At 37.3% G+C, this 23,832-nt stretch overlaps 1 protein-coding gene across 1 annotated transcript in view; it reads right to left on the bottom strand.

The window, feature by feature from the left end:
• The window catches only part of CUNH8orf34 (chromosome unknown C8orf34 homolog), a 254,464-nt gene that overhangs the window by 171,576 nt on the left and 59,056 nt on the right, over positions 1-23,832 (bottom strand). The window contains 2 exon segments of the mRNA XM_016152981.2: positions 4,579-4,745; positions 12,699-12,871. Of these exon segments, the coding sequence (XP_016008467.2) occupies positions 4,579-4,745; positions 12,699-12,871 (340 nt within the window).

Consider the following 23,832-nt stretch of genomic DNA (forward strand, 5'->3'; position numbering starts at 1 on the left):
ATCTATTGACAACCGTTATGTCTTCCTGATGAATGCACTTATTTCATTGTGCCATATCAATTTTCTTGTGCCTACTTTTTGCACGTAATATATTTTCTTGCCCTTTTCATTTCAGCCTATCTTATAGTTAGCATATGCGTCTCAGCTATTTACCCAGGCTGATGAACTCTGCATTTCCGTTGGGGAGCACAGTGCGTTTAGTATTAATAATTCAGTAATTCGTAATACGTGTGGGCTTAAATTGACCATCACACGATCACATTCTATTTGTCCCAACTGCTTTAGATTTCTTGGTTTCTCCTTAGTCAAATGTATTTTAGAATTTCATTTTACATCCTCTATTAGCTTTTCAGCTAAACCTCCTTGGTTTAATTAAAAAAAAAAAATTTAGTGATTAATCTTGGAATTAAAACAATGTCTCCCTAATTTATTACAGTCTATCGACAATTCATATTGTATCACTTCTTGCAAAAAGGTAGAAACCTATAACACAACACTGCATTCCATCCTTTGTGCTAATTTTCATGATGTTATTTCTTTCCATGTTATAAACCCTACATTACATTGTATTTTTGCTTTAAATAGTTGATTGTCTTTCTAAAAATTAACAAAAAGAAGACAGTCTTACATATTTACTCACATATTTACCATTTCTGATGTTCTTCATTCTTTCCTATAAATCTGATATTCTTTCTGATATAATTTCCTTTCAGACTGACTCTTATGGTTCTTACAGTGCAGGTCTGCTGGTAACATATTATCAGCTTTTATTTACTTGAAATTGTTGTTTTTTCAGCCTGACATTTTCTGAACTTGTATTGTAGGCTCATATTTTTCACCATTTGAAAAAAAATAGACATTATTTTTGAAATCTTTTTTTCTTTCTCATTCTTTCTCTCCTCTCGTTCAGGAATTCTGATGAAATGTTTGATCATTTTATATTGTCCCACCAGTCACTGAAGACTTTTTCATTTCGTTTTCCTTTTTTAAAAAATAACTGTAATTTTCAGTGTGGATAATTACTATCGACAATCTTCAACACTCAAAGGCAACAAGGCTTGTATGTATGTTCACATACTTTAAATCATCAAAATATAGGTATATCATATTGATAGGCAGACAGATTTTTTAAAAAATATTTAAGCCCCTCTCCCTTTTAAAACATAATTGAGTGACAGTACCTATTTCTCATTAGGTGAAATGCATGTTGTTATTTTGCAAAAATAGGTGCTTTCTGCTTTAAGAAGTCTAATTTAAAAAATCAGAACAGAGAGTGAATGTTTATTTTCAAAATGCAAAAGATTTGCCAAATGATCATCTTAATGTAATGAGTACCTCTAGAAAATTAAGTTTATATATAACATAATTCAGTAAGATACTGAGGTTTTAAAAACTCAATTACTATATTCTGCAAAGAATACCAGTATAATTATACTTGTTCTTAATTATTAAATATAAAACAAATATATATTTTCAATCATTGAGTATATTTTGGTAATGTAATCTTAGTTTCAATTTTTATATGACTATGAGTTAAGACAAGAAAGTATAAAGTATAGTGACTAATGCTGTTTTTCTTTTCCGGTATCTCTGGAATGTGATTTTTAGCTATTAGACTCATCATCGATTCTGAGAAAGCTTAAAAAAATCTTTCAAAAGTAATATCCCATACTAAAATATGTAAACAGTTGTGTCTTTCCAATAATTTTGATATTTTAAAATGAGTATAAATTATATAGAGAACAATCAAACATGCAATTGCAATTAGCATTTCATCAAGAATAAGACAAAAAGGCATGTAATGAAAATGGGCTCATAGTTACAAGCTAAAATATCTTTGAAACTAATGAAGTTCCTTAAATTTTCTATGAAAATATAAAGATTTTTATAAATATCTTGTACCCTTGTAACTTCTTCTCATTTTTGAAAAATTGATTTTAATAACTTTTTTAAATGTGAAGATTCTTTATAATGCTTTATTGTGGCCATTAATTTCTAGCATAATTACTAAAATATTTGAGAATATCTTATATTGGAAGTTGAGAATTAGTTTAACGTGACATGGCTGATATTTTATTGAATATTTTCTGTAATTAGAGGCTTGATTTCAGAGGTGCTCAAAACTGTTATATCTTAAAATTCCACAAATTTAGATATTTTATTTTCTAATATACATCAATTCCATATTAAGCTACTTTTGTGCTATGAATGTGTAAGTAGTATTTAAAGCAATCCTACAGAAAATATGTAATCTACTTTAAAAATTACAGATGTTGTTGTGCTACTGAACAACTATATTTTTTCTGCATTTAGAAAAGAAATCCAAAAATAGGCAATTAAACAACTGTGAAGAACTAAGTATTAATTATCATATATTAACAATGCCAAATTTCTTAATAAAAAACAAGGATCAGTAATTTTACTAGCTTCTACTACTTCAAATAAAAGGCTTTTGTTTCCTCTTCTAATCAACTGATTTTTCTTTGTTATGCTAACATAAAATAATATCTTTTACTTATTTATCACTTCAAAAAGTTTACAGAGTGCTTCTCATGCATAATAAATAATTGTTTCAGTCTGTTAAATCTTGGTATGTATAATAATGACAATTTAAACCCTTAAAACAGATAAGCTATAGCAAACTCATTCTACAAAGTGTGGTAGATTTAAAAAGATATTTTAAATACTAGATATCTCTGTTTTAGTTTATGCTGATTCTACTACATACTAAAATTTTATTTCATGTAAATTTTCAAGAATTTAACATTTGTATTTTCTGCAAATAAGGGGAATCACGTTTCTCTAGAATCAGTTTCAAAAATATTATCTTAAAATTCTATAAAATAAAATTAAGGAAATATAATATTAAAAGGACTATGAAGGTAGATTTTTATAGTTTCCAAATTAATTTAGAAGTATTACACCAATTGATTTCATTGAAATCTAATGGAATATTAGCAGAGATATACATGGCTATTCAAGACGTCAAGTCATAAAAGTGAATAATTAATAACCATTTTATACTATACTCATACATGGCATATTCATCTATTATTATACCATGACTGAAGAAATTCTTAACTCTTTGATTAACTGAAATTATTCATGTACTGTACATCCGTTTGATTTCATGTAAAAGATGAGCCATTACCTTAGTGAAAGAAAGAGTAATAAGTCAACCGTGAGCTCACTCCAATGAGCACCCACAGCAAACACTGCAAGAATGATGTATTTACAGTTTCATCTTGGACACTAAGAGGTAAAGTTCTTGCCGAGACCACGATTAATTTATTTTTATGTTCCCAGGACCAAGCCCACTGCCTAGCACACAGCAAGTGTTCACTGGGCATCTACTGAATGAAGCAAATGAAGAAGGGTACCACACACTAATGATTGGAGGTGGGGAGATAAGATTCCTTAAAAAAACACCCAGACTTAAACGTTCCTAAAAAAAAAAAGAAAGAAAAAAAGATCTATAACGTGAAGTGGAAATGCCGTGACATAGTCCCCTCAATGCTGGAATAAATGAAGTCATTGTAACACCAGAAAATGGCAGTGAACTTGCCATCACCGAGTCACAGCACCTCTGCAGGGCTATGCATGGAGACCCACATTACTTATTAAAATGATAGTATTTTACTACCATAAATGCTTAAGACCGAGGAATCTGTTTCAGAAAAAAAATTTTTTGAACATATGTTTACTTCTGGGACTCTATATTCTGTATGCTAAACTTATTTGAAATTTTCAAATGAATAGACTGTTCATTCTCCTAGTACTAAATTCTTACAAAGTATTGGGAAGAAATGTTCTAATTATTTAGAATAGAATAACTGATATCACTGAATTAAAAACACATTGTTTTATATGTGGATCACTTTCTCTGAAATAAAATGTCATTTCTTCTTTTGGGACAACAGTTTTCCAAAGGGAAGCTTAATTTTTAAAAATTACTATGAAAAGATTTCTGATGAAACAGAAACATACATTTAGTTCATCAACAGATATAAAAGGATTTTCTACATTCTCAATATTAATAAGGTTTGTATTAAAGTAATGGGCCTGTAAAAACATTGAAATCTCTACAAACTTTACTGTTTAAACTTCCATTTATGGAAGACATAAAACATTAATTTACTCTCTGCCTCTTAAATATGACTCTTTTTCTAAAACTACTTTGAAATAACAGAGGACATGTTGGGATGAGAATTGAAATATGTACTTTGGATACATTTTATAGACAAAAGGTGTATTCAAGGCAATTATAATCAGAGAATAAAGCAAACAGACTTGAATCTTTATCACAATTGCTCACAGAATAAAGCTTGATTAAATAGTCAGAAGATAAAGGGCTGCATGTACAAAGCACAAAATACAATCTAACACTTTGCATGCTTAGGTGATTTCAACTTAGTTCTCACATGCAAATTCATAAAGTCTAACATAAATAAATGTGTGTTCAACTCTTTCTTTCCCCTAAGACAAAACTATCGAAACTTAAAATCTCTTAATCACTCCACGTTTTTACAACGCCAGAGAAGAAGAAAAAAAAGAGAAATTATTAATTTTTAAAATTACCCAGCAATTCCATTGCATCATCTTCATTATCAATATCTTCTTCTGTTACGGACGGAGTGGGGCTGTGAACAGACTCAAAAGAATCTTGAGAGAGCATTGCTGCCAGGAGTTTCTTATGTCGCTGTTGCTGCTGTTTTAATCCCTTAGTCTTGGGCTCCACCTTTAAGCTGAAGAAATATTTATGTGTTAACTTTCAATGATGGTGACACGAGGCATTAGCTGTGGCAAGTAAAGAAAATCTAGAAACATGTCATTCAATTACTTTGCTGTGAGTATTTATGGACATAGTAAAATTCTCCCTGAGGATAATAAAAATATAGATTCTGTCTTCTTTCTTGGACATTCTTTGGTACCTCATTAATGATTTCCCAAGTGGATATAGAGCAAGTTCTCCATTTTAATAAAGTGCAGCTTATCAGTGATTTCTTTCATGGATTGTGCCTTTGCTGTTGTATCTAAAAGGTCAGTGCCATACCCAACGTCACACAGGTTTTCTCCTGCTCTCTTCTAAGAGTTTTATAGTTCTGCATTTTACATTAAGGTCTATGATCCATTTAGAGTTAATTTTTTGTGACGGGTGTAAGGTCTGTGTCCAGACTCATTTTTTTATAAACATGTGGATATCCAATGGTTCCAGTATCATTTCTTTAAAAGACTGTCTTTGCTCCATTGTATTGCCTCTGCTCCTTTCTCTGGGCTCTCTACTCTATTCCATTGTCTATTCTTTTGCCAATATGCACTGTCTTGAATATCATAGATTTATAGTTGATTCTTGATGTCAGGCATTTTGTTCTTCTCTTTCTATAATGTGTTCACTATTCTGAGTCTTTGTCTCTCCACATGAACTTTAAAACCAGTTACTTGATATCCACAAAATAACTTGTGGAAATTTTGATTGGGTATGTACATATTTTTAGTCTATTTTCCCTCCGTTGTTCACTTTGGATAAATTCTATGGCTCGATCGTCACATTCAATAATTCTATCCTCTGTCATTTCCACTCTATTACTGAGTCCACTCGACAAATTTTAATTCCTATTATTATCTTTTTAGTTACATAATTTCCTTTTGGTTCTTTTCTATTTTCTAGTTCTTTGCTGATACTTTGCATGTTTTCATTTGTTTCAAGAGAACTTACAATGGCTTGTTGAAGCATTTTTATGATGGTTGCTTTAAATTCTTTGCCAGATAATTTCATCATCTGATTTACCTCAATGTTGGCATCAATTGTCTGTCTTTTCTCATTTAAGATGTGATTTTCTTGGTTCTTGATATAATTGGTGAGTTTTTTATTGTAGCCTGCACAATTTGGCTTTTACTGTAGGAGACTCTGGGTCCTATTTAAATCTTTTGTTTTAGAAGGCGGCCACCTGCAGTGCTTGGCCTACTTTTGCAGCCTGTGGTTCCAAGGACGGTTTAATTTTTCAGAGCTCTCGCAGTACTAATTTAGTCTGCCTGGTTTATCGGTGTCGCTGTGGCTCCCACTGGTGCCTGCTTGTGTTGCCTGAGGGACAAAAACACCGCCCCAGGTAGGGGGAGGGAATATCTGACCGTGAGGACAACGGCGTCCCCACGTCAAGCTTCGCGCTGGAGGAATCCCTCTTCCTGGCGTCTGTTGGTCCAGTAAAAGACAATGCACTTCCAAGGATGCAGAGTCTCAAGTCAGGCAGGAAAGGACAGCGCGTCCTCCGGCCACTTATTGCCAGTGAGCTTCTTACTCAATAGCCCTGGCCAGTGCCACCAGGCTCTCCTGGTATGGTTGGCAGGACTCCTGTTCGGTCGGGGGGAGAAAGGAACTCTCTAGGCCACCACCTCCTCTTGCCAGTTCGCGGCTGGGAAAAGCCAGACCTGGGTTGCCTTACACTGTTGGTGGGAGGTCATAAGTCACCTGCCACTACGCCCTCTACAGCTGTCAGGTCCCTAACCATTCCGCCTTCCTCTTAACATTTTTTACAGTGAGAAGTTACTTTGATTGCCTTGTGCATTATTTCCATGTTACGTAGTTGCATTTAATGCAGAGAAGCAGAGAGAAATGAGTCTGCCATCTTTTCCAAAACAGAGGTGACAGATAACTTGTTAATTATAAAAAGCAAATGACACCTTTAGAATGAAGAAATCTAGTGATACCACATTAACCAAGTAAACAAATCCAGCATCACCGATAATGGGGCAAACTGACATTATGACGCTCGGTGTAATAAAATAAGGAAGGATACGATATCGCCTATGTAGAATTCTGGCCAAAGAAGTTTAACCTGAATTCGATGATCAGAAAACAGACCTATCCGGATTTGGAAACATCTGCCTGCGGTCTGCGAGGATTTCAATGTCGTGAAGGAAAACAGAGGCAGAGACTGCTCGCGACGACAGCGGGCAAAAGGGCCTTGGCGGCTTAATGCCACACGGGATTCTTCATCGGACTTGATGAAAAAGAAACAAAAAAACAAACTACAAAAATCCATAAAAGACTACTGGGAAATACAGAGACATTTGAACATAGAGTCTATATTACATAATTTGATGGTGTCATTGTTAAAAGTTTTGGTGTGTTAACGATATAATAGTTGCATAAGAAAGTATGCTTATTCTTAGGAAATGCGTGTTAAAGAACTAAGGAATTAATATGTTATACTATCTGTAACTTATTTTCAGATAGTTCAGCAAAAAAAAAAAAGAGGTAGAATAAAATGATCTATTATCAGAGATAGAAAACGCAAAGGCAAAATGCTAAATGGTGAATATAGGTGGAAGGTATGTAGATATTGATGTTACTATTCTTAAACTTTCTGTATTTTGAGATTTTTCAAAGTTAAAAGTTGTGGTTACGAAATAAAAACTATATGAAGACATACTCTTGTCAACAATATTTACTTCACCTTTAATGTCCATCCTAATTTAAGTTCCCAACTTAAATAGAAACTGCTGCTGAGATGTTGGCAAAATATGTCCCATTTCAAATAAATATTTGTCTTTAGTAACTATCAATGTAATTCAAATTCAATTAAAGAAAATTATTCTTACACTTTACTAGTAGAGCTAAAACATGGAACATTAACTTTCAAATAGATGGAAGAAGTTTATTTAGCTCCAAATTCTTGCCATGGCATCTGTCTTCTGAATATTTCATTGTGTGTCATTTAGACTGAGAAATCATGTAACAATTTAAAAGTCTTTCTGGACTAACTTTATTCACTGAGAAGTAAACAAATAAAACAAATCAAAACAAATTTTAATTTGGATTTCTTAATCGATAGACCTAACATGGTAAATGGAATTTATATCTACATTGTTTTATTAAAAATTATATTAGAATAATGATATTCATTCATAACTTTAGCTCCATTAGCTTTTAAATTATGAGAAAAGATATACATATTGCTTTGAAAGAGAAATGTCTGTGGACTGCAGATATGAAAATTGTACTATGAGAGAAAAAAATAGCACCTTGCTGCAGGGAAGCAGGGTCTTAATGCAAGTGAGTGGTGGGCAGACGGGGAGAGATGAGTTTGGGGTACTTCGAGAGCACTTAGGGTTCTGGGCCCGCTCTTACCTATATAGTCGAATATAGTCCATATAGTCGAAACCTGTATAATATTAAGGTTCTTTGTTTGTGGACTTCTTACGTGAAAGAGTATCTACCCTTCATCCATTTTCTTCTTTCTTATTCTGCTTTATTTTGTATCATATTACTTATCACTAATTGAATTTACTGCATATATTTGCCTATTTTCTTGTTTCTGGTTTGTTCCTTACTGCCAACAGCGGGAACTCTAAGAAGAGGGGAACAGTCCAGCCTTTGTTTATAGATACAGCAAAAGCAACTGTGAGTTTTAATAAAAAGGAAAACAACTTAATGGGAAATAAATTTGGCTTTTATTTTAATAATATATATTTCTAAGTTGTAAGATTTTCTATTCATTTTATGGCATATTTACCTTCTAATACAATGCTCACTTAAAAAAATGAAGCCCGTTCACCAGATCTATAATATTTATGGACATTGTTCTGGTTTTAATAAGGTAGTTCAGCTTTGAGGAGCTTCTTTAGGCTTTCAAGCCTTGATGAGCCTATTTACCAATTCACATTATGGCTTAGTAAGTAATTTTAGGAAACCCATTACCCAGCTACTGCAAAGTCTAATTCAGATGGCTTAAAATAGAATTACATAGGTTTACTCCACTTTTTTATGGTGACATTGGTTAACACAATCCTGTAAGTTTCACGTTTTGTAGGTTTACTAGATTTTTGTTTACATTTATATTATAAATGTGTGATTGTTTTTAATAATTCTAAATGTCCAATAAATGTATATGCTTTCCCACCAAATGGCCAGACGAGCCATAGCCATGATGCCATTTGGTAGTATCCGACAATCTTCAATCATTTGCCAACATATTCACTTCCTCTTTTTGAACCCCTCTTTCTTTCCTCAGTCAGTTGCTTTAATTTCTTTCTTAAACTCTCTTCACTCAGAACCTCTTTGAGAATCTATGGAAGACGTGGCGGGAAAATGTCCACATGTACATACACACAACATTTTGCACATAATTTCGAGAGATTCACAGACCTCTTGGGTCCATCCGGGTACCACGCAGGGATCACGGACTCCATGTTGGCCGCTCTCATTCTATTAGTTTCTCCACACTGACCTCATAACCAGCACCTAACCCTTCAGGTGACAGTAATGGGTACTAAAACTGTTGCCCTTGTTCATACATTGTTGTATTTGCAGGATCTAAGAGCAAAGTTCAGGTAAAGCATACTGTTGAAAAATAAAAGGGTTCCAGGGAAAAATTGTGGGAAGCATTCTATCCATAAGACTCCTAAGGTTACTTATACCTTATATGTAAGCCTCTCTGATCTAACGGTGAAAGTCCAGCCTATGGTGCGTGTTATTCTGAATGAAAGGGAAAGCTGGCTGTATATCGAAGATGGTCGTAATAACGGCCAATCGAATGAGACGTGGGCAGGAGCAACAGGAAAGACTGAGATGGGTAAAGGGGAAAAAAGGTAAGATAGACCGTAAAGAATCCTTCCTATAATTAAGCTGCATGCAGCAGACGTCTACTGACGTCTTCTATGTGCCTGGCTCGGCTCCGTAACAGCTATCCCTGTGCCTTCTACCTGCCTTCCATGTGCCTCCTTCACCCACCTAACAGGTCTGCTGGCACCATGCGCCAGTCCCCGTGGAGGAGGGAAAAATGGAAGAAATCGCCTTTGAAAACTGCTCCCCCTCCTCCCGCCCCCGGAATCTAGACTATCATTTAGTCTGTGAAAGTTTAAGGCAGTTAAGTTACCATGTAAGCTCATTACTATCTAAGGGCAGCAGCTAATAATATAGTTTCAAACTGTATAGTCATTTAAAAGTTTCTCCTCAACCCATTCTTATTTGTCCTTTTCCAAGCTAATGCTCTGTGACTTCCTGGTACAAATTCAGAAATCTTGTTTCGTATTAGAAGATGGGAGAGATACAATTTCTAATCCATAGTTTATAGCTATTCTTTAAATTTAGTTGAGAGATGCATGCATTCTTTCAGCCCTTGTGGGGCAACTGGGCAAGATTTCACCACCGCTTTCGTCATTTCATAGGGAATACCTCGACTCATAATTTAAAGATACGGGTAAAATAAAACTGAAAACGACCTTTCGAGTCAAGTATTTAAGAGACAGATGGCTTCGTGGATTGAGTTTTTATGGGCAGGTACTGAAACAGGTTGCAGGGGAGATTCCTCTTTATTTCATATTCAAGAGAGAATAAGAGCTCACTGAAGCTAAGAAGAAAACAGAAATACTAACATTTGCGATAAATGGCTCCGATTATTATTATGACTAAATGAAAGCCAAATGAAAGTCGACACTTCTCTATTTTACATTTAAGAACTAAAGTTCTAGCGGTGAATAAAGATAAAGGTCTAGTGGGTTTCATAAGACTGGTATTAAAAATAAAATTACTCTCATTGACAGGTGAAATTGATCTGACATTTCACAAAAGCAGGCAAATGGATTTTTAAAAATGGTTTTCTTCTCTTTATACAGGACACTTCAACTATTTAAATAATTGAAAAGTTATTTCTCATGGAAATAGAATCAATTTTCTATATGCCTCAAGCACATTAGTGAGTATTCTGAATTTCCTTCCTTCCACTCAAGTGATAAGTCAAAGTAAAAAGAAATCCCCCAAAGCTATTACATTGTAGAAAATACAATTTTCTCCTTGAGAAAGAATAGTTATTGGTTGCTGCTGAATTTAACACAGGAAATATAAAGTTACTGTGGCTGTGCATGCATAGGAAGGACTCTTCAACAGTGCTCAGCTGCGGACACAGAGAGTTTAGCTCCTGTCACATTTCAACTCACGAGTATTTAACTCTATCTTCTCTATCTCGTGTAAGCCATGCTGTACCCAACACTTTTTCGTTCCAACTTTCTTATAGAAGTTGTCATTTTTGTTTTGAGTTTTACTCACTGTAATTGGTATTAACGAAAAAAAAAAAGAAAGAAAGAAAGAAAAGAAAAGGCTATTCTGAATATACTGTTTTCTAATATACATATTTTCTAAATATACATATAACTATGACCTGGACATTTCAAAATCACACTTTTACCAGAATATGGAAACTTAAGGCAAACCTCCCACCACCATTTTGGGTATCACAGGTCTGAGTAAAATTTTATAGGTAATGCCACAAATTAACAAATTGTAATAGTTTCAAACATTAAACAAAGAAAATGTAAGTAATTATATTCAATCGTTATCATATTATCAATTCTAAGATAGTTCTAAACTGAGGTTTCTGTCTCTTTATATTCCATATTAACTCTGCCTTACATAATCTATTACACATTTAATAGTTTTCTTTTCCCAGTTGATTAACTTTATCTCTCTGATGCTTCAGAAGTTCTCCTCCAATTCTTTTTTTAAGTTTAGCGGGGGGACATTGGTCAGTAACTATTACATAAGTTTCAGGTGTACAGTTCCACAACTCGTCATCTGTGTATCAGATAGCTCGCTTGCTCTCCGCCCATGGTCTAGTCTCCTCTGTCACCACATATTGACCCTCTTTACCTTCTTCACCCTCCCCCACCCCCCACCCACTCTGTAAACATCCTCTGTTGTCTATGTATATGAATTTGTTCATTTTGTTTGTTTGTTGCTTTCTGTTTTAAATCCCTTGTCGCAGAGTGGTTTTTATGAACTTGACCCCAAAGGTGAGGGAAGTAAAAGCAAAATTAAATGGGACTACATCAAACCAAAAGGCTTCTGCACAGCAAAAGAAACCATCAACAAAACAAAAAGGCAACAACTGAATGGGAGAAGATATTTGCAAATTTACCTCTGATAAGGAGCTAATATCCAAAATACATAGAGAATTCATACGACTCAGCAACAAAAAAACAAACAATCCACTTAAAAAAGGGACAGAGGACCTGAACTGACATTTTTCCCAAGAAGACATGCGAATGGCTAACAGATATGTGAAAAGATGCTCAACTTCACTAACAATAAGGGAAATGCAAATCCAAATCGCAATAAGATACCGGCTCACACCTGTTAGAACGGCTTATCAATGAGACAAAGGACAAGAGCTGGCGAGGCTGTGGGAGCAAAGCAGCCCTCGGACACGGTGGCGGGGTGTGCATCGGTGCAGCCGCCATGGAGAACAGCAAGGAGGCTCCTCAAAAAATCGAGCACAGAACTATCATACGACCCAGCGATCCCTCTTCTGAGCACCCACCCGGAAAATTGGAAAACATTTATTCATGAAGATGTATGCACCTCCACTTCTTAACGGTCAGCAACTCCCTGCTCAGCCTTATCGTAGGTCTCAACTGACAGCTTATGTACTTGAAATTATTTCTCTATTTGGTATTAGTAGCAAAGAGACAGTGATCTTCTTAGATGTAAACAAACAAAAAATCAAAACCAACACCTAGAAGCAAATCTAGTTATGCTCTAATTTTAACACAGAGAAATTCATTTTTATCTTATGTGGAGTCCAACATAATTTTGTATATAAAATTGCTGAGTTATTTCAACAAAGTCATGGACTTGGATTTCTTTCCCCTTTACCTTTGAATGATTAACAGTTTTCCCAACCTCAGAAGACATCTCATCTTACCTTCCCGCGGGGCTAGGGCTCCTCTCTTCACCTTCCCATTGTTCATTTTTACTTCTCGGAATTGGGGGCTGTAGCATCTCAGCAGCTAATGGGTCAGCATCATTCTCTTCTCGACCAATCCATTCTCCAATCACACGGGGTCTCAGAAGAGAAGAATTAAATGCCACTGTTTCCTGAAGAGAAAAGAATGTGCTGCCTTAGATTATTTCTTTGTATTGCTAGGACATCAGGGAAATAATTTTGTCTAGAGTTTCAACTGCCTCCTCAAATCAAACTATTCCTTTTTTATTTCTGAACTGACTTAAAAATTCAGTTCTCTCCACATCTACAAGATGACTCACTCTGTGTGATTTGTGCTGATTCCTGAAGGTCACTGTCACAGAGGACCTACGAGTGAAATCTTTGATCTAGATTTGGAAGGCGCACGTATGTTCTAAGATGGGACGGGGTGAGCGATCGTGATGGAGGAGTAAGTTGCCAGGCCCACGTGGTGCAGGAGCGTGAGGTTGCTGGGAACTGGTAAGTAATTTCGCAGAAATGGCATCTGGAGAGGAGGACATGAGGAGACCAGGCTGGAAGCCTGCACTGCCGCCAACTGTGAGGCATTCGGGACTTTGGGGGATGCAGCAGAGGTTCGAAGCAGGGCTAGGGATATCTTGGTAAGTGGGAAAAGGGCAGGTTAAAAAAACAATACCTATTGTACAATCTAATTTTTATTTAACAATTCATATGGATATATACCCATCATTCATACACTAATCTGTTCATTTATTCATTGTCTTGTATTTATTAAGACTGACCATGTGCCAGATAATGCTTGATTTGTTGGGAAGAAAAATTGTAAGACTAAAATGTAATGGATTGATCTGAATGACGGGCCTATAGGTTTTCATTTCTTCTTTTGCCAATCCCGTGTCTTTTCAATATTCTATGATATGAATTTGGCTTGGAATGAGAAAAAAAATGTATTTTTAAAATATCTTGACCTGAGGAATACAAGCTTTGCTTAAATTACATTTAGCTATAATTTTTAGTATTACGAGAGTCTTGAACAATTCCTTAAAATTTTACAATTCCTCAAAATATTATATAAATGCAATACAATAAAATACAGTATATAATATATACAATGTAATATCAATATACAAATACAATACCAAGAGCAACATGGGAAATAAGATTTGGACATATTTGACGAATGTTTATCCAAGAGATAACAAGTGACAGAAAGTAGCTGCATATCTTAATATTTATTCCCATCCCACATAAAATGTAGCAGATAAATTTTAGTAACAGTGTTTGCAAAACTAAGCAACTAATCTAAATTCCTTCTGTATTTATGTTCCCAGAGTCAGAAAACCCAAGCACTTACAGTGGCTTTCAGCTGTGAAACCATGCGATCAAATTAATGTTTTGAAATTAATAGAAAGGCATACTCCTCTGCCACGATTTAATATTATTTGAAGTACAAAACTTAAAATTAACAGTCAACTTGTTAAATTTATAGCTACATGTGTTTCTAAAAGCAAACTGAAAGACGTGTTTTAGAATTAAAAAATCCATAAACATATTCACAGCTTCAGAATCAGTTTTGGCCTGTGTGCCCTTGAAATGTTACTTGTTCTCCGAATTTCACTTTCTCCAAAGTAAAAATGGTCATGACGGGAATTACAAAACCTACTGCTACCAGATGAATTAGTAGGGCAGCACGGTGAAGCCACGGAATTCTGTACACATGCTAGACACATTTATTTAAGGATGTGGACTGTATTTAAACCACTTCCCTAAGAGTGATGGTGTATCTCAGGATAAAACGGTGAACAGAACCGCAGAAATAGGCCAGCTGGGTAAGAACAGATGCTTGGTTGTAAATATGGGTTAACTTCAAGATCTCCTATCTCCCTCCTGATTCTCGGCTGATCATGCTGTTTCTTATTCCAGTGAGAAAATGAAGCAATCAGAAGGGAATTTGTTTGTCTTCTCACCAAACCCGCCAGCTACTAGCATTCTTGCCTATTAGTTACAAAAACAAACTGTCATTTCTTCTTTTCTAAGGTCTGGCATACAGCAAGTGCTCAATAAACATTCGTGGAGTAAATAAAAGAGTGACAAAATTCAGGTAATGAGTCAATGATTCAATACTGCATTATCACATCATTAGTTATTAGGCAAGTGTAAATCAAAACTGCAATATTATACTACTCATACCCATGAGGACAGTTAGCCTTTAAGAGACAGAAAATAAGAAGTGTTGGCAAGGATATGGAGAAATTGGAACCCTCCTACTTGCTGTGTGGAATATGAAATGGTGCCGCCACTGTGAAAACGTTTGGCAATACTTCAAAAAGTCAAATACAGAGCACCGCATGATCCAGGGTCTCCATTTCCTGCACATATACCTAAGAGGAATGAAAACACATGCCCACACAACAACTTACGCGTGAATGTTCATAAACATTACTCACAATAGGAAAGGGGAAACAACTCAAATTTCCGTCAATTGATAAACGAATAAACAAAGTATGATATATTCATATGATGCAGTGTTATTCATCAATAAAAAAGAATGAAGTACTGATATATGCTGCGACACAGATAAATCCTGAAAACACGCAAAGCGAAAGACAGTTACAAAAGACACATAGCGTATGACTACATTTATAGGAAATTTCCAGAACAGGGAAATCTACAGAGACAGACAGATCAGTGGTCGTCTAGGGCTGAGGGTCTGGGGTTTCTCTATGAGATGATGAAAATGTTCTAAATTGAGGTTGTAGTAATGATTACGCAACTCTATGAATACACTAAAATATACTTTAAAAGAGAAACTTTAAGTGTAAATTATATCTCAAAAAAATTGTTACCATAATACAAGAAACGTTTTTAGATTTTCCCCTTGTACGGTGAAGTACGAAATATTGTAGGAGAAAACCACGAATGTGGAGTCAGACAGATGAGGGATCCGGGCTTGCAGGGGAGGGCTTATTCCAGTTCTACCAAGTACTAGTTTTCAGGCCCCAAACAAATCATTCAGTCGCTCCGGCCTCCGCATCCTCATTTATGCAGCAGAGGCAGCATCGCCACCTCACGGCACTGGGGCAGGAACTAAATTCTGCAACGTACCGGAAAATCCCCGGCAGAGCTACCGGCCCAAACCGGTGCCCCGTATCCTCCCTCCCCCTCCCCTTCGATCTTCTGCACTCCTACCTACGACCGAAAACGTTTTACTTTTAATGACAACTGTCATGCATCATGCAACATAAAAGCAGGAAGAACAGGAAAATAGACCCCTCTGTGCCCACGCACACCTTCGTCAGTTGTGAACTCACGGACTAACTCGCTTCGTCCTCATCGCGACCCACGTCCTTCTGCATCCCCCCTCCTCTGTCCAGATCACATCAAAGCAAGCCCCGTTCGCGACATCGCGTCACATAAATAGCCCTCTATGGATCTCTAAAAGGGTGATGTTTTATACACAAATACAATGGCATTATCGTTCCTAACGATAAACAGTAATTCTTTAATACCAATGAATATCTAATTAGTTTTCAAATTTCCCTGATTATCTCAGGGAGATTATCTCAGTTTGCTTACACAAGTCAGGCTCCTAGCAAGAATCCATACGTTTTGGCTGTTTTTTTATGCCTCTTTTAATATCTAGGTTTTCCTTCTCTGTCTCATTTTTTTTTTCTCTTATAATTTTGTCATTGGTGCTGTTGTTCAAAAAACCCAAGTAGTTTGTCCTTTGAGTTTTCCACAGTCTGATTTTTCCCTTGCATCTCTCTGATGTAGTCTGGAATGTTCCTACACCCCATGTAATTTCTTTAAATTAGTAGTTAGATCTGGATGAAGCATTGTGGTGGTTGTTTTGATTTGGTTTTTTTGGGTTTTTTGTTTTTGTTTTTTTGTTTTTTGTTTTTCGGGTTTTTTTGGTAAACATTGTTTCAGAAAGAATGGTTAGAGTTTCGAGTTTCATCTGGAGTTGTTTTAGTGATGCTGGCAGCATTAACAAACATTTCTCATATCCACTCATTCAGCAGGAATTGTCAAATGGTGATGGTCTCGTTTTATAAGTCCACATTCATTTGCTGAAATACTTCTGCAAAGAGAAACTTCCTGGTCATCAAATATTTGGTTACCGTGAAGCATGATTTGTATAGGAAAGGCAGATTGTTAGATTCTTTACTTTCACCAGTTTTCAAAGATAATAACTTTGGCCCCCTAACATTCTCTAAAAATTAACTTTTTTGGATGAACATGTTTTAAAATATGAGATAGAATTCACTGCACTGCAGTTATTATTTTTATTCATGTTCAAATTTTCTCAACTCTCTCCAGTGGGGGACTACTTAAGTTGGGTTCCTGATCTGAGGTCCTTCGAGTGTCCTTGCCTTCTGGCATGACAAGACATTTTAATTTTAGGCTAATGTTGTACTGTGTCTGCTCCAGAACGGAAGCGGCCACTGTCCTATGGGACTCCGCTTCCTTTCAGCGGGAAATAGGTGTTGAGAGTAGAATCTGGGCACTAGGTGTGCTCATTGTTATTGGGTTTGTAACTGGACAAATCTAAGAAGTATGTACGTTTTAAATATTTTATCTGGGCGTAATTTGGACTTAAAGAAAAGCTGAAAAACAAAAACAATTAAATCCCTATAAACCCTTTACCCAGATTGCCCAAATGTAAATGTGATAATGTCAGTATTGCTGGCTGACATTTTGCTTTTTCATTTTTTTTCTCTCTCTCATGTATATGTAATTTCCCTAGAACTATTTCAAGGTAAGTTGCAGATACAATATTCATTTACCCCTAAATACTTTAAGGTATATTTCCTATAAAGATGGACATTTTGTTATAGGACCACAGTACAATTCTCAAAACCAAAAATTAACATTGATAGAATATTAACATATTCTGTGTTTAAATTTCCCCCAATTATTTTAATTATGTTGCTTATGACAAAAGAAAATCCTGAATTACATATGGGATTTAATTTTTTTTAATCTCATTTAATGTGGAACAGTTTTCAGGTCTTACTTTGATATTCATGACCTTCGTGTTTTGTTTTGCTTTTAAATAAAGGCCCATTATTTTTAAGATGGTCCCTCAACTGGTGTTTCTCCACTGTTTTCCTCATGATTATATTCTATCATGGATTTTTGGCACAAACAACGCAGAAGTGACGTATTCTTTTCACAGCGAAAGGCACATGATGTTGAGCTGTCCCGTCACTAGCGATATCAACCTGACCATCGGGTTAGGTAGCGTCTTCCAGGTTGCCACCTTTCTTATTCATTATTAAGTATCTTCCGGGGAGTAAACCTGAAACAATGCAGATAACCTGTAATTCACCAAAATTTCACCCACTAATTCTCACAGCCTTCGCTGACCCTTGTCTGTATCAATTACTGTGACTTTCTAATCTTGCCATCCCCTCTAAATGTATGCGTTGGTGCTGTGCTGTGAGAAAGCGCTCCTCCTCCACCTCAGGCCCCTACGTGCACGCAGGTGCACGTGCCGTGTGTATGCGCCTGTGTGGTCTTGTGCACTATGATTTCTCCAAAGACTCCTGGTTCTTTTTAATAGAGGATGATATTTGGAAACTAATATCTGGGCTCTCGTTGTGCTCATTGCCAGTAGTGAGTGTATTTTATTTTTGTAACAAAAACATGATTTCTTAATGATACTTTCGATTCAAAAAGGAATATACACTTTTACTCCAATTTATTGATCTTACGTGTATTTCCTTTAAACCTATGCCAAAAATTCTGGTTCCTAAGGATATAAACATAATTACTTTGCTATATCACACAAAGTATACACAACAGTCTTATTAAAATATCAACACTATCATTAACAACACAATTACCAAAAAATGTAAGAACGTACTGCTGTTCCTCATCCTTAGTGTGCATCCCGCCAGAGAATAATGAAATCTCTGGGCGTACAGTTCATCTCGGTGTGTGTATGCTGGTATCTGAAATACAGTTGTGCCCACTTGTTTCATTTTAGTTTTGATTTTCAGAAGTTATCGTTTTAAGATTTAATTTTGTTTAAAAATTACATAAAACATTTAAACGATTCCAAAATCAGATATCTTCAGTCCTAAGAAGTCAGACTTCTACTCGTATCCTCTACTTTCTATACCTTTCCTGACTCTCCTATTCTCTATACCTGCCCGTCTCTCTTAAAGATAATTATTAATAAGAAATTACGTATGTATGTGTTACAGTATGACAGGTTTTGCTATTAGTGTTTTGGCTTTCATATAAGCAAATTTGTATCTATATTTTCATTGCGCTTTCTTAGATGAATGGTAGGATACCATGGACACATTTTTCCCCTTGCCTTCTTCATTTACTATATATCCTGGGGATCACACTGCAGTCTCTATTGTGTGGATGAACTATAATTTATCCAGTATTCTTTTAATGACATTTAGTTGTGTCTACTCTTTTGCTATTCAAATAGCACAACAATGTATAACAACGTGTGTAGGTCTTTTCCTATTTTTTGCCAATCTGTCCTTGGAACAGACTCGTAGACATCGGATCGTTTGTTCAAAGAATACCTGCATGTATAACTTTTTAGATACTGAAACTTCTCCCTCCACAGAGTCTGCACCATTTCGCATTCCCATCAGCAATGTGTGAAATTGCCTGTTTCCCCACAGACTCACCAACAGAGTATTTTAACAAACTTGGGGATTTTCATAAATCTGATAGGCGAGCAGTGGTGCTGATCTGCATTTCTCTTATTCTGAACAAGGCTGAGCATCTGTTCATGCAGTTAAGCAGTTTCTTCTTTTCCTTTGTGAACAATCTGCTCATGTGGCTCATTTTTAGTGGCATGTAGGTCTTTTAGTCTCTATTTTTAGAAGTGCCCTATAATTAGGGTTATTGAGCTTTGTGATGTAAACTGCAAATATTTTCCAGTGATTGTCATTTTCCACATTTCATCTTGAGAGAGGTCTTTAAAACAAAACATGGACAACCATCGCACTTACTGGCTATCTCCTATAAGGCTGTTACCTGTTATAAATCAAACATGTGACCAGCGTAGCATATTAAGCAGTTTTGTGGATTTTCCTCTACTGCCAAAAATAACACATAATGCACATGCAGGTCACATGTCGGTGGGCAAGACAGTCTACAACACAGAACCAAGACAAAGGACCCTTACTATTCAACAAGTATGTCCTACTGGATCTAAGACATCCATCCTCCAACTAGTGACACATGCAAAAAGGAATCTAGATGGTTTGCCTGGGAAGACATGAATAGAAATGGAAAGCGAATAGCAAAACAAAGCTATCCACTGAAAAAAACACCTAACTTCGAAGGCGCTGAGGTTTTGGCTCTTCCTGGGCACACTCGGGGAGGCGGCCGTCAAGCAGCTGGACGGTCCACGGCACCAAACTCCCATGTTACACTTGGCCAGCCTGAAATAATATAAGTTACGCTCCTCCTGAGCTTCTTGGTTTTTTTTTTTTTTTTTTTTTTTTTTTTTTTTTTAGTGAGGCAAAATAACATAATGGTTAAGAAAACGGGTTCCGGAATTACATTTATCCTCGAATCTGAGTTGCGCAGTATATTAACTGTACCCACAAATTTGCGCAGCTTACCAGACTGTGGGTGTCGACTGCCCCGTGTGTAAAATGGAGATAATGAGAGCTCGGGATGCTGGTGAGGAAAGGTGTTTAGAGCAGCCGGCATGGTCCCTGTCACTGTGTGCTTGAAAAACACATCTGTCATGACCTGCCTACTGTGCCTTTTACATGGCCTCGTATGTATTTAACCTTCACACTGAAACACTGAGTGTGAATACGACCTGTCTCTTTCTAGATCACCATCATATTAGGACAAATTGGAGCTTAATATAACAGCCCACGGAACATACCCTGATGTGGTTTAAATGGTAAAAGGCCACAAAAGGTAGAATGACTGAATTAGAGAAACAAAATGATTTTAGTTCCAGTTAGTTATTTGCCTGACATTTACCAAAGGCTTAAGATAGGCTTAGCAGGCTGTAAACAAGAGCTTCTAATTAAAACAGCAATTACTGAGTGGTAAGCCTGCACGAGGCACCATAATGGGAACTGCGCCGCAGAACCCACACGGGAGGCTGAGAGCACAGACTCGGGTGTGCACGCCGGGCTGGCACCCCACGCCTTTCATCTACCCTGGGACGAGGAGAGCTTAGGAAACGGAGAGGTCCTATGTTTCCATCTATTAGACCGGTGAATAACCTCGAGAACGAGCGTGATGTATCTGTCCAGGGCACGAGTTCTGGACGTAATGCCTGGGCTTGTGTTCCACTTCTATTTCGTAAAACCTCTGGTAAGTCTTTTAACCTGTGTCGCCTGTCAAGTGGGAACAACAGTCACTATCCCACAGATCGGTGAACATTAAATGAGACAATGCAGGTTGATAGTTTAGAACATTGCCTGGCATGTCGTAAGTTCCCCATTTCACAGAGAAGGAAATTAAAGCTCAGCATCTATAGGTAACTCTCCGAAGTTGCATAATTAGTAAATGGTAGGAGTCGAGATTCAATCCAAGACCTCTCTGTGGGCTTTTCCAGACTGCTGGGCTAGTTCTTCAAGCAATGAGCAAAAATTCCAGTGATGTAGACAAGAAGTATAATTTGTGACGTGGCTGCTGTGCTCTCAAGAGCTCACGGGAGGTGAGACCACCTTCTGGGAGTTCAGGAAAGACTGGAGCTTGAAGGACGGAAAACAGAGAGGGGCAGTTGGGGGTGACAAGGAGCAAAGACGTGAAAATAAATAAAAATGCGACCTGTAAGTACTACGGTCCGGCTGCCTTACACGACCCCTTGTTGAGCGCAGCACGGACTCTGACAGGGGAAAAAGAGTGAACTGAAGCACGACATACAGATTTGAGAGGCAAATGCAGACTGTTTCAGTCTGAAGAAATGTGCACCTAACCTGGGAGGCAGCAAGGGGTTATGACAAGTTTTCAGCAGGGTTTGGCTTCAGGAAAGTTCCTCCGGTGGCTCGTCTTCGGTGGGGCTCCCCTGAACTAGAGGCCAAGAAACTGACCCACTGAGGGTGAGGGGGGTTCTTAAGGGAAACCAGTAAGAGAATAAAGAAAGTGAGAGAAGACGGGGGGGAGAAGCTGGGCAAAGATGAGGTTCGGCTGACACCCGCTCCCAGCCTGATCCCCGAGGGAGCTCTGGAATGTGCACGACAACTCGGAGCCTTACTTCAGTCCGGCGTTACCCAAGGGTGGACCCAGCCATCTCTAGGCGGATGCTTCTCCTTGGGTTGCATAAACCTCAGGAGATGGGTGAGCCCGGCCCATAGCACCCAGCACTCACGGCTGAAGGATGGGTCACGCTGCCCCAGTGAGGGGAACTGGGCAGGCACCAACGATATCTGTTATACGGCGTTTTAAAGGATGAACTGGAAATGTAGGAGTCTGAAAAATTATATAGAGATATGAAAGGTAATACTGTCTGATAATGGCTGTATAGGTAAAATAACGGCTTCCCCAAAATGTCCACATCCTAACCCCCACACCCAGAAATATGTCACCTTTCATGGCAAAAAGAACTCTGCATAACGAAGGCTAAAGTGTTACAATGGGGATGTTATCTGGATTAGCAGAGTGGCCCCCACCGAATCACGCGATGCCATGAAAGCGGAGAGCTTGCCCAGGCTGAGACGAGACAGAGACGAGACACTGCTGGCTTCGAAGATGTGGGAAAGGGGCCACACGCCACGGGATGAACGGCCTCCAGAAGCTGAAAGCACAAGAAACCAGGTTCCCCAGAACCCCGGGAAGAGACGCGGCCTCTGACACCTTGATTTCGCCTTGGAAGACTCATGGGGAACTTCTGAACTACAGAACTATAAGACAATAATATTGTCTTATTTCAATTTGTTACAGAAGCAATAGAGAACCAATAGAGTGACTAAGGAAAAGGAACAGAAAAGACAAATCAATAAAAAATTGACAGAATTCTTATAATATTTTTTAAAAGACTTAAAAATATTAGCCTCTGTTTTATCTTTCCATTTTAAGTAGAATAATTCTTATGATCATTTTCAGAATTCATAAACTAGCTTTAACAGGCACAGAAGAAATAACTTCAATAAAATTATAATCAAATTTTAATGACAGTGAAAGATCAGTTAAAGGTTAAGAAAAATACATCTTTAGTGAACCTCCAAAAATTGTTAATGGAAGATTAAAAGGAAAAATCTATACTTATTTTTATTATTATATTAAACACACAGGTGTCAGGTCAATACACATTATAACCCATTCTGTTTGGGTTTTTTTTAGTAACTGCCTGAGATTCACTTTTTCTTGAGAAAAATGCAAAACTGTGAGCTCGGTGGTCACCAGAGGGCGCCGTGGGGCAGGCTGTCCCTCTCGTTCAAGAGAGGTTTTCGGAAGGCAAAGGCTGGTGGCTGCCACTCCGGAAGTCTGTGCTGCTTTGGTGTGAGAGAGGGAAGAATTTTTTCTACTTATATAATTTTTTTTTCAATAAAAACTTGTTTAGTATGACTACTAGTGTCTTCCTCAATAAAAACAAAAATAGACGTGCAAATTTCAGCAATTTCTGTGAAGTCTTCAAAAATATAAATATTAAGTAAATGAAAATCAACAAACACGGTGTGCAGCTTAGTTAAGTGGACAGTCCCCTGACTAGTCGGCGCTTGGAAGAGGAAGGGAGGGAGAGGAGAGGACATATCCTGGCGATGATACTTGGGACCAAGTATCAGGGCATCCGCAGTTTTATCCAGTGAGGGTGAAACCCACTGTCGGTTCAAAGAACAATTCGAATGTTCTTTGGCCAAGATGCAGACACTAACCCAGCTGCAAGTCGGGACTCAGAGAAAGGGAAGGACGCGGGCCAAGCAGAGGCACACAAGCTAAACCGCGGCCCCGGCATCCGGGGCTTTGCAGAACAGACTGGAAGGAGCAAATGGACCTAGAAATGGCGATGATTACATCTTCGTACTTAAAGTGGGCCTAGAGCATAACTGCAAGTGCAGGAATTATTCAATTTCTGCAAACTGTAAGGAAGGTCGTCGTCAGAGGAGGAGACCAGTTTGGGCAAAGACAGTGACAGACAGAGAGGACTAGGAAACTAGGACAAAGCCGG

Source organism: Rousettus aegyptiacus, unplaced genomic scaffold, assembly GCF_014176215.1.
Source record: "Rousettus aegyptiacus isolate mRouAeg1 unplaced genomic scaffold, mRouAeg1.p scaffold_m13_p_15, whole genome shotgun sequence".
Lineage (NCBI taxonomy): Eukaryota > Metazoa > Chordata > Mammalia > Chiroptera > Pteropodidae > Rousettus > Rousettus aegyptiacus.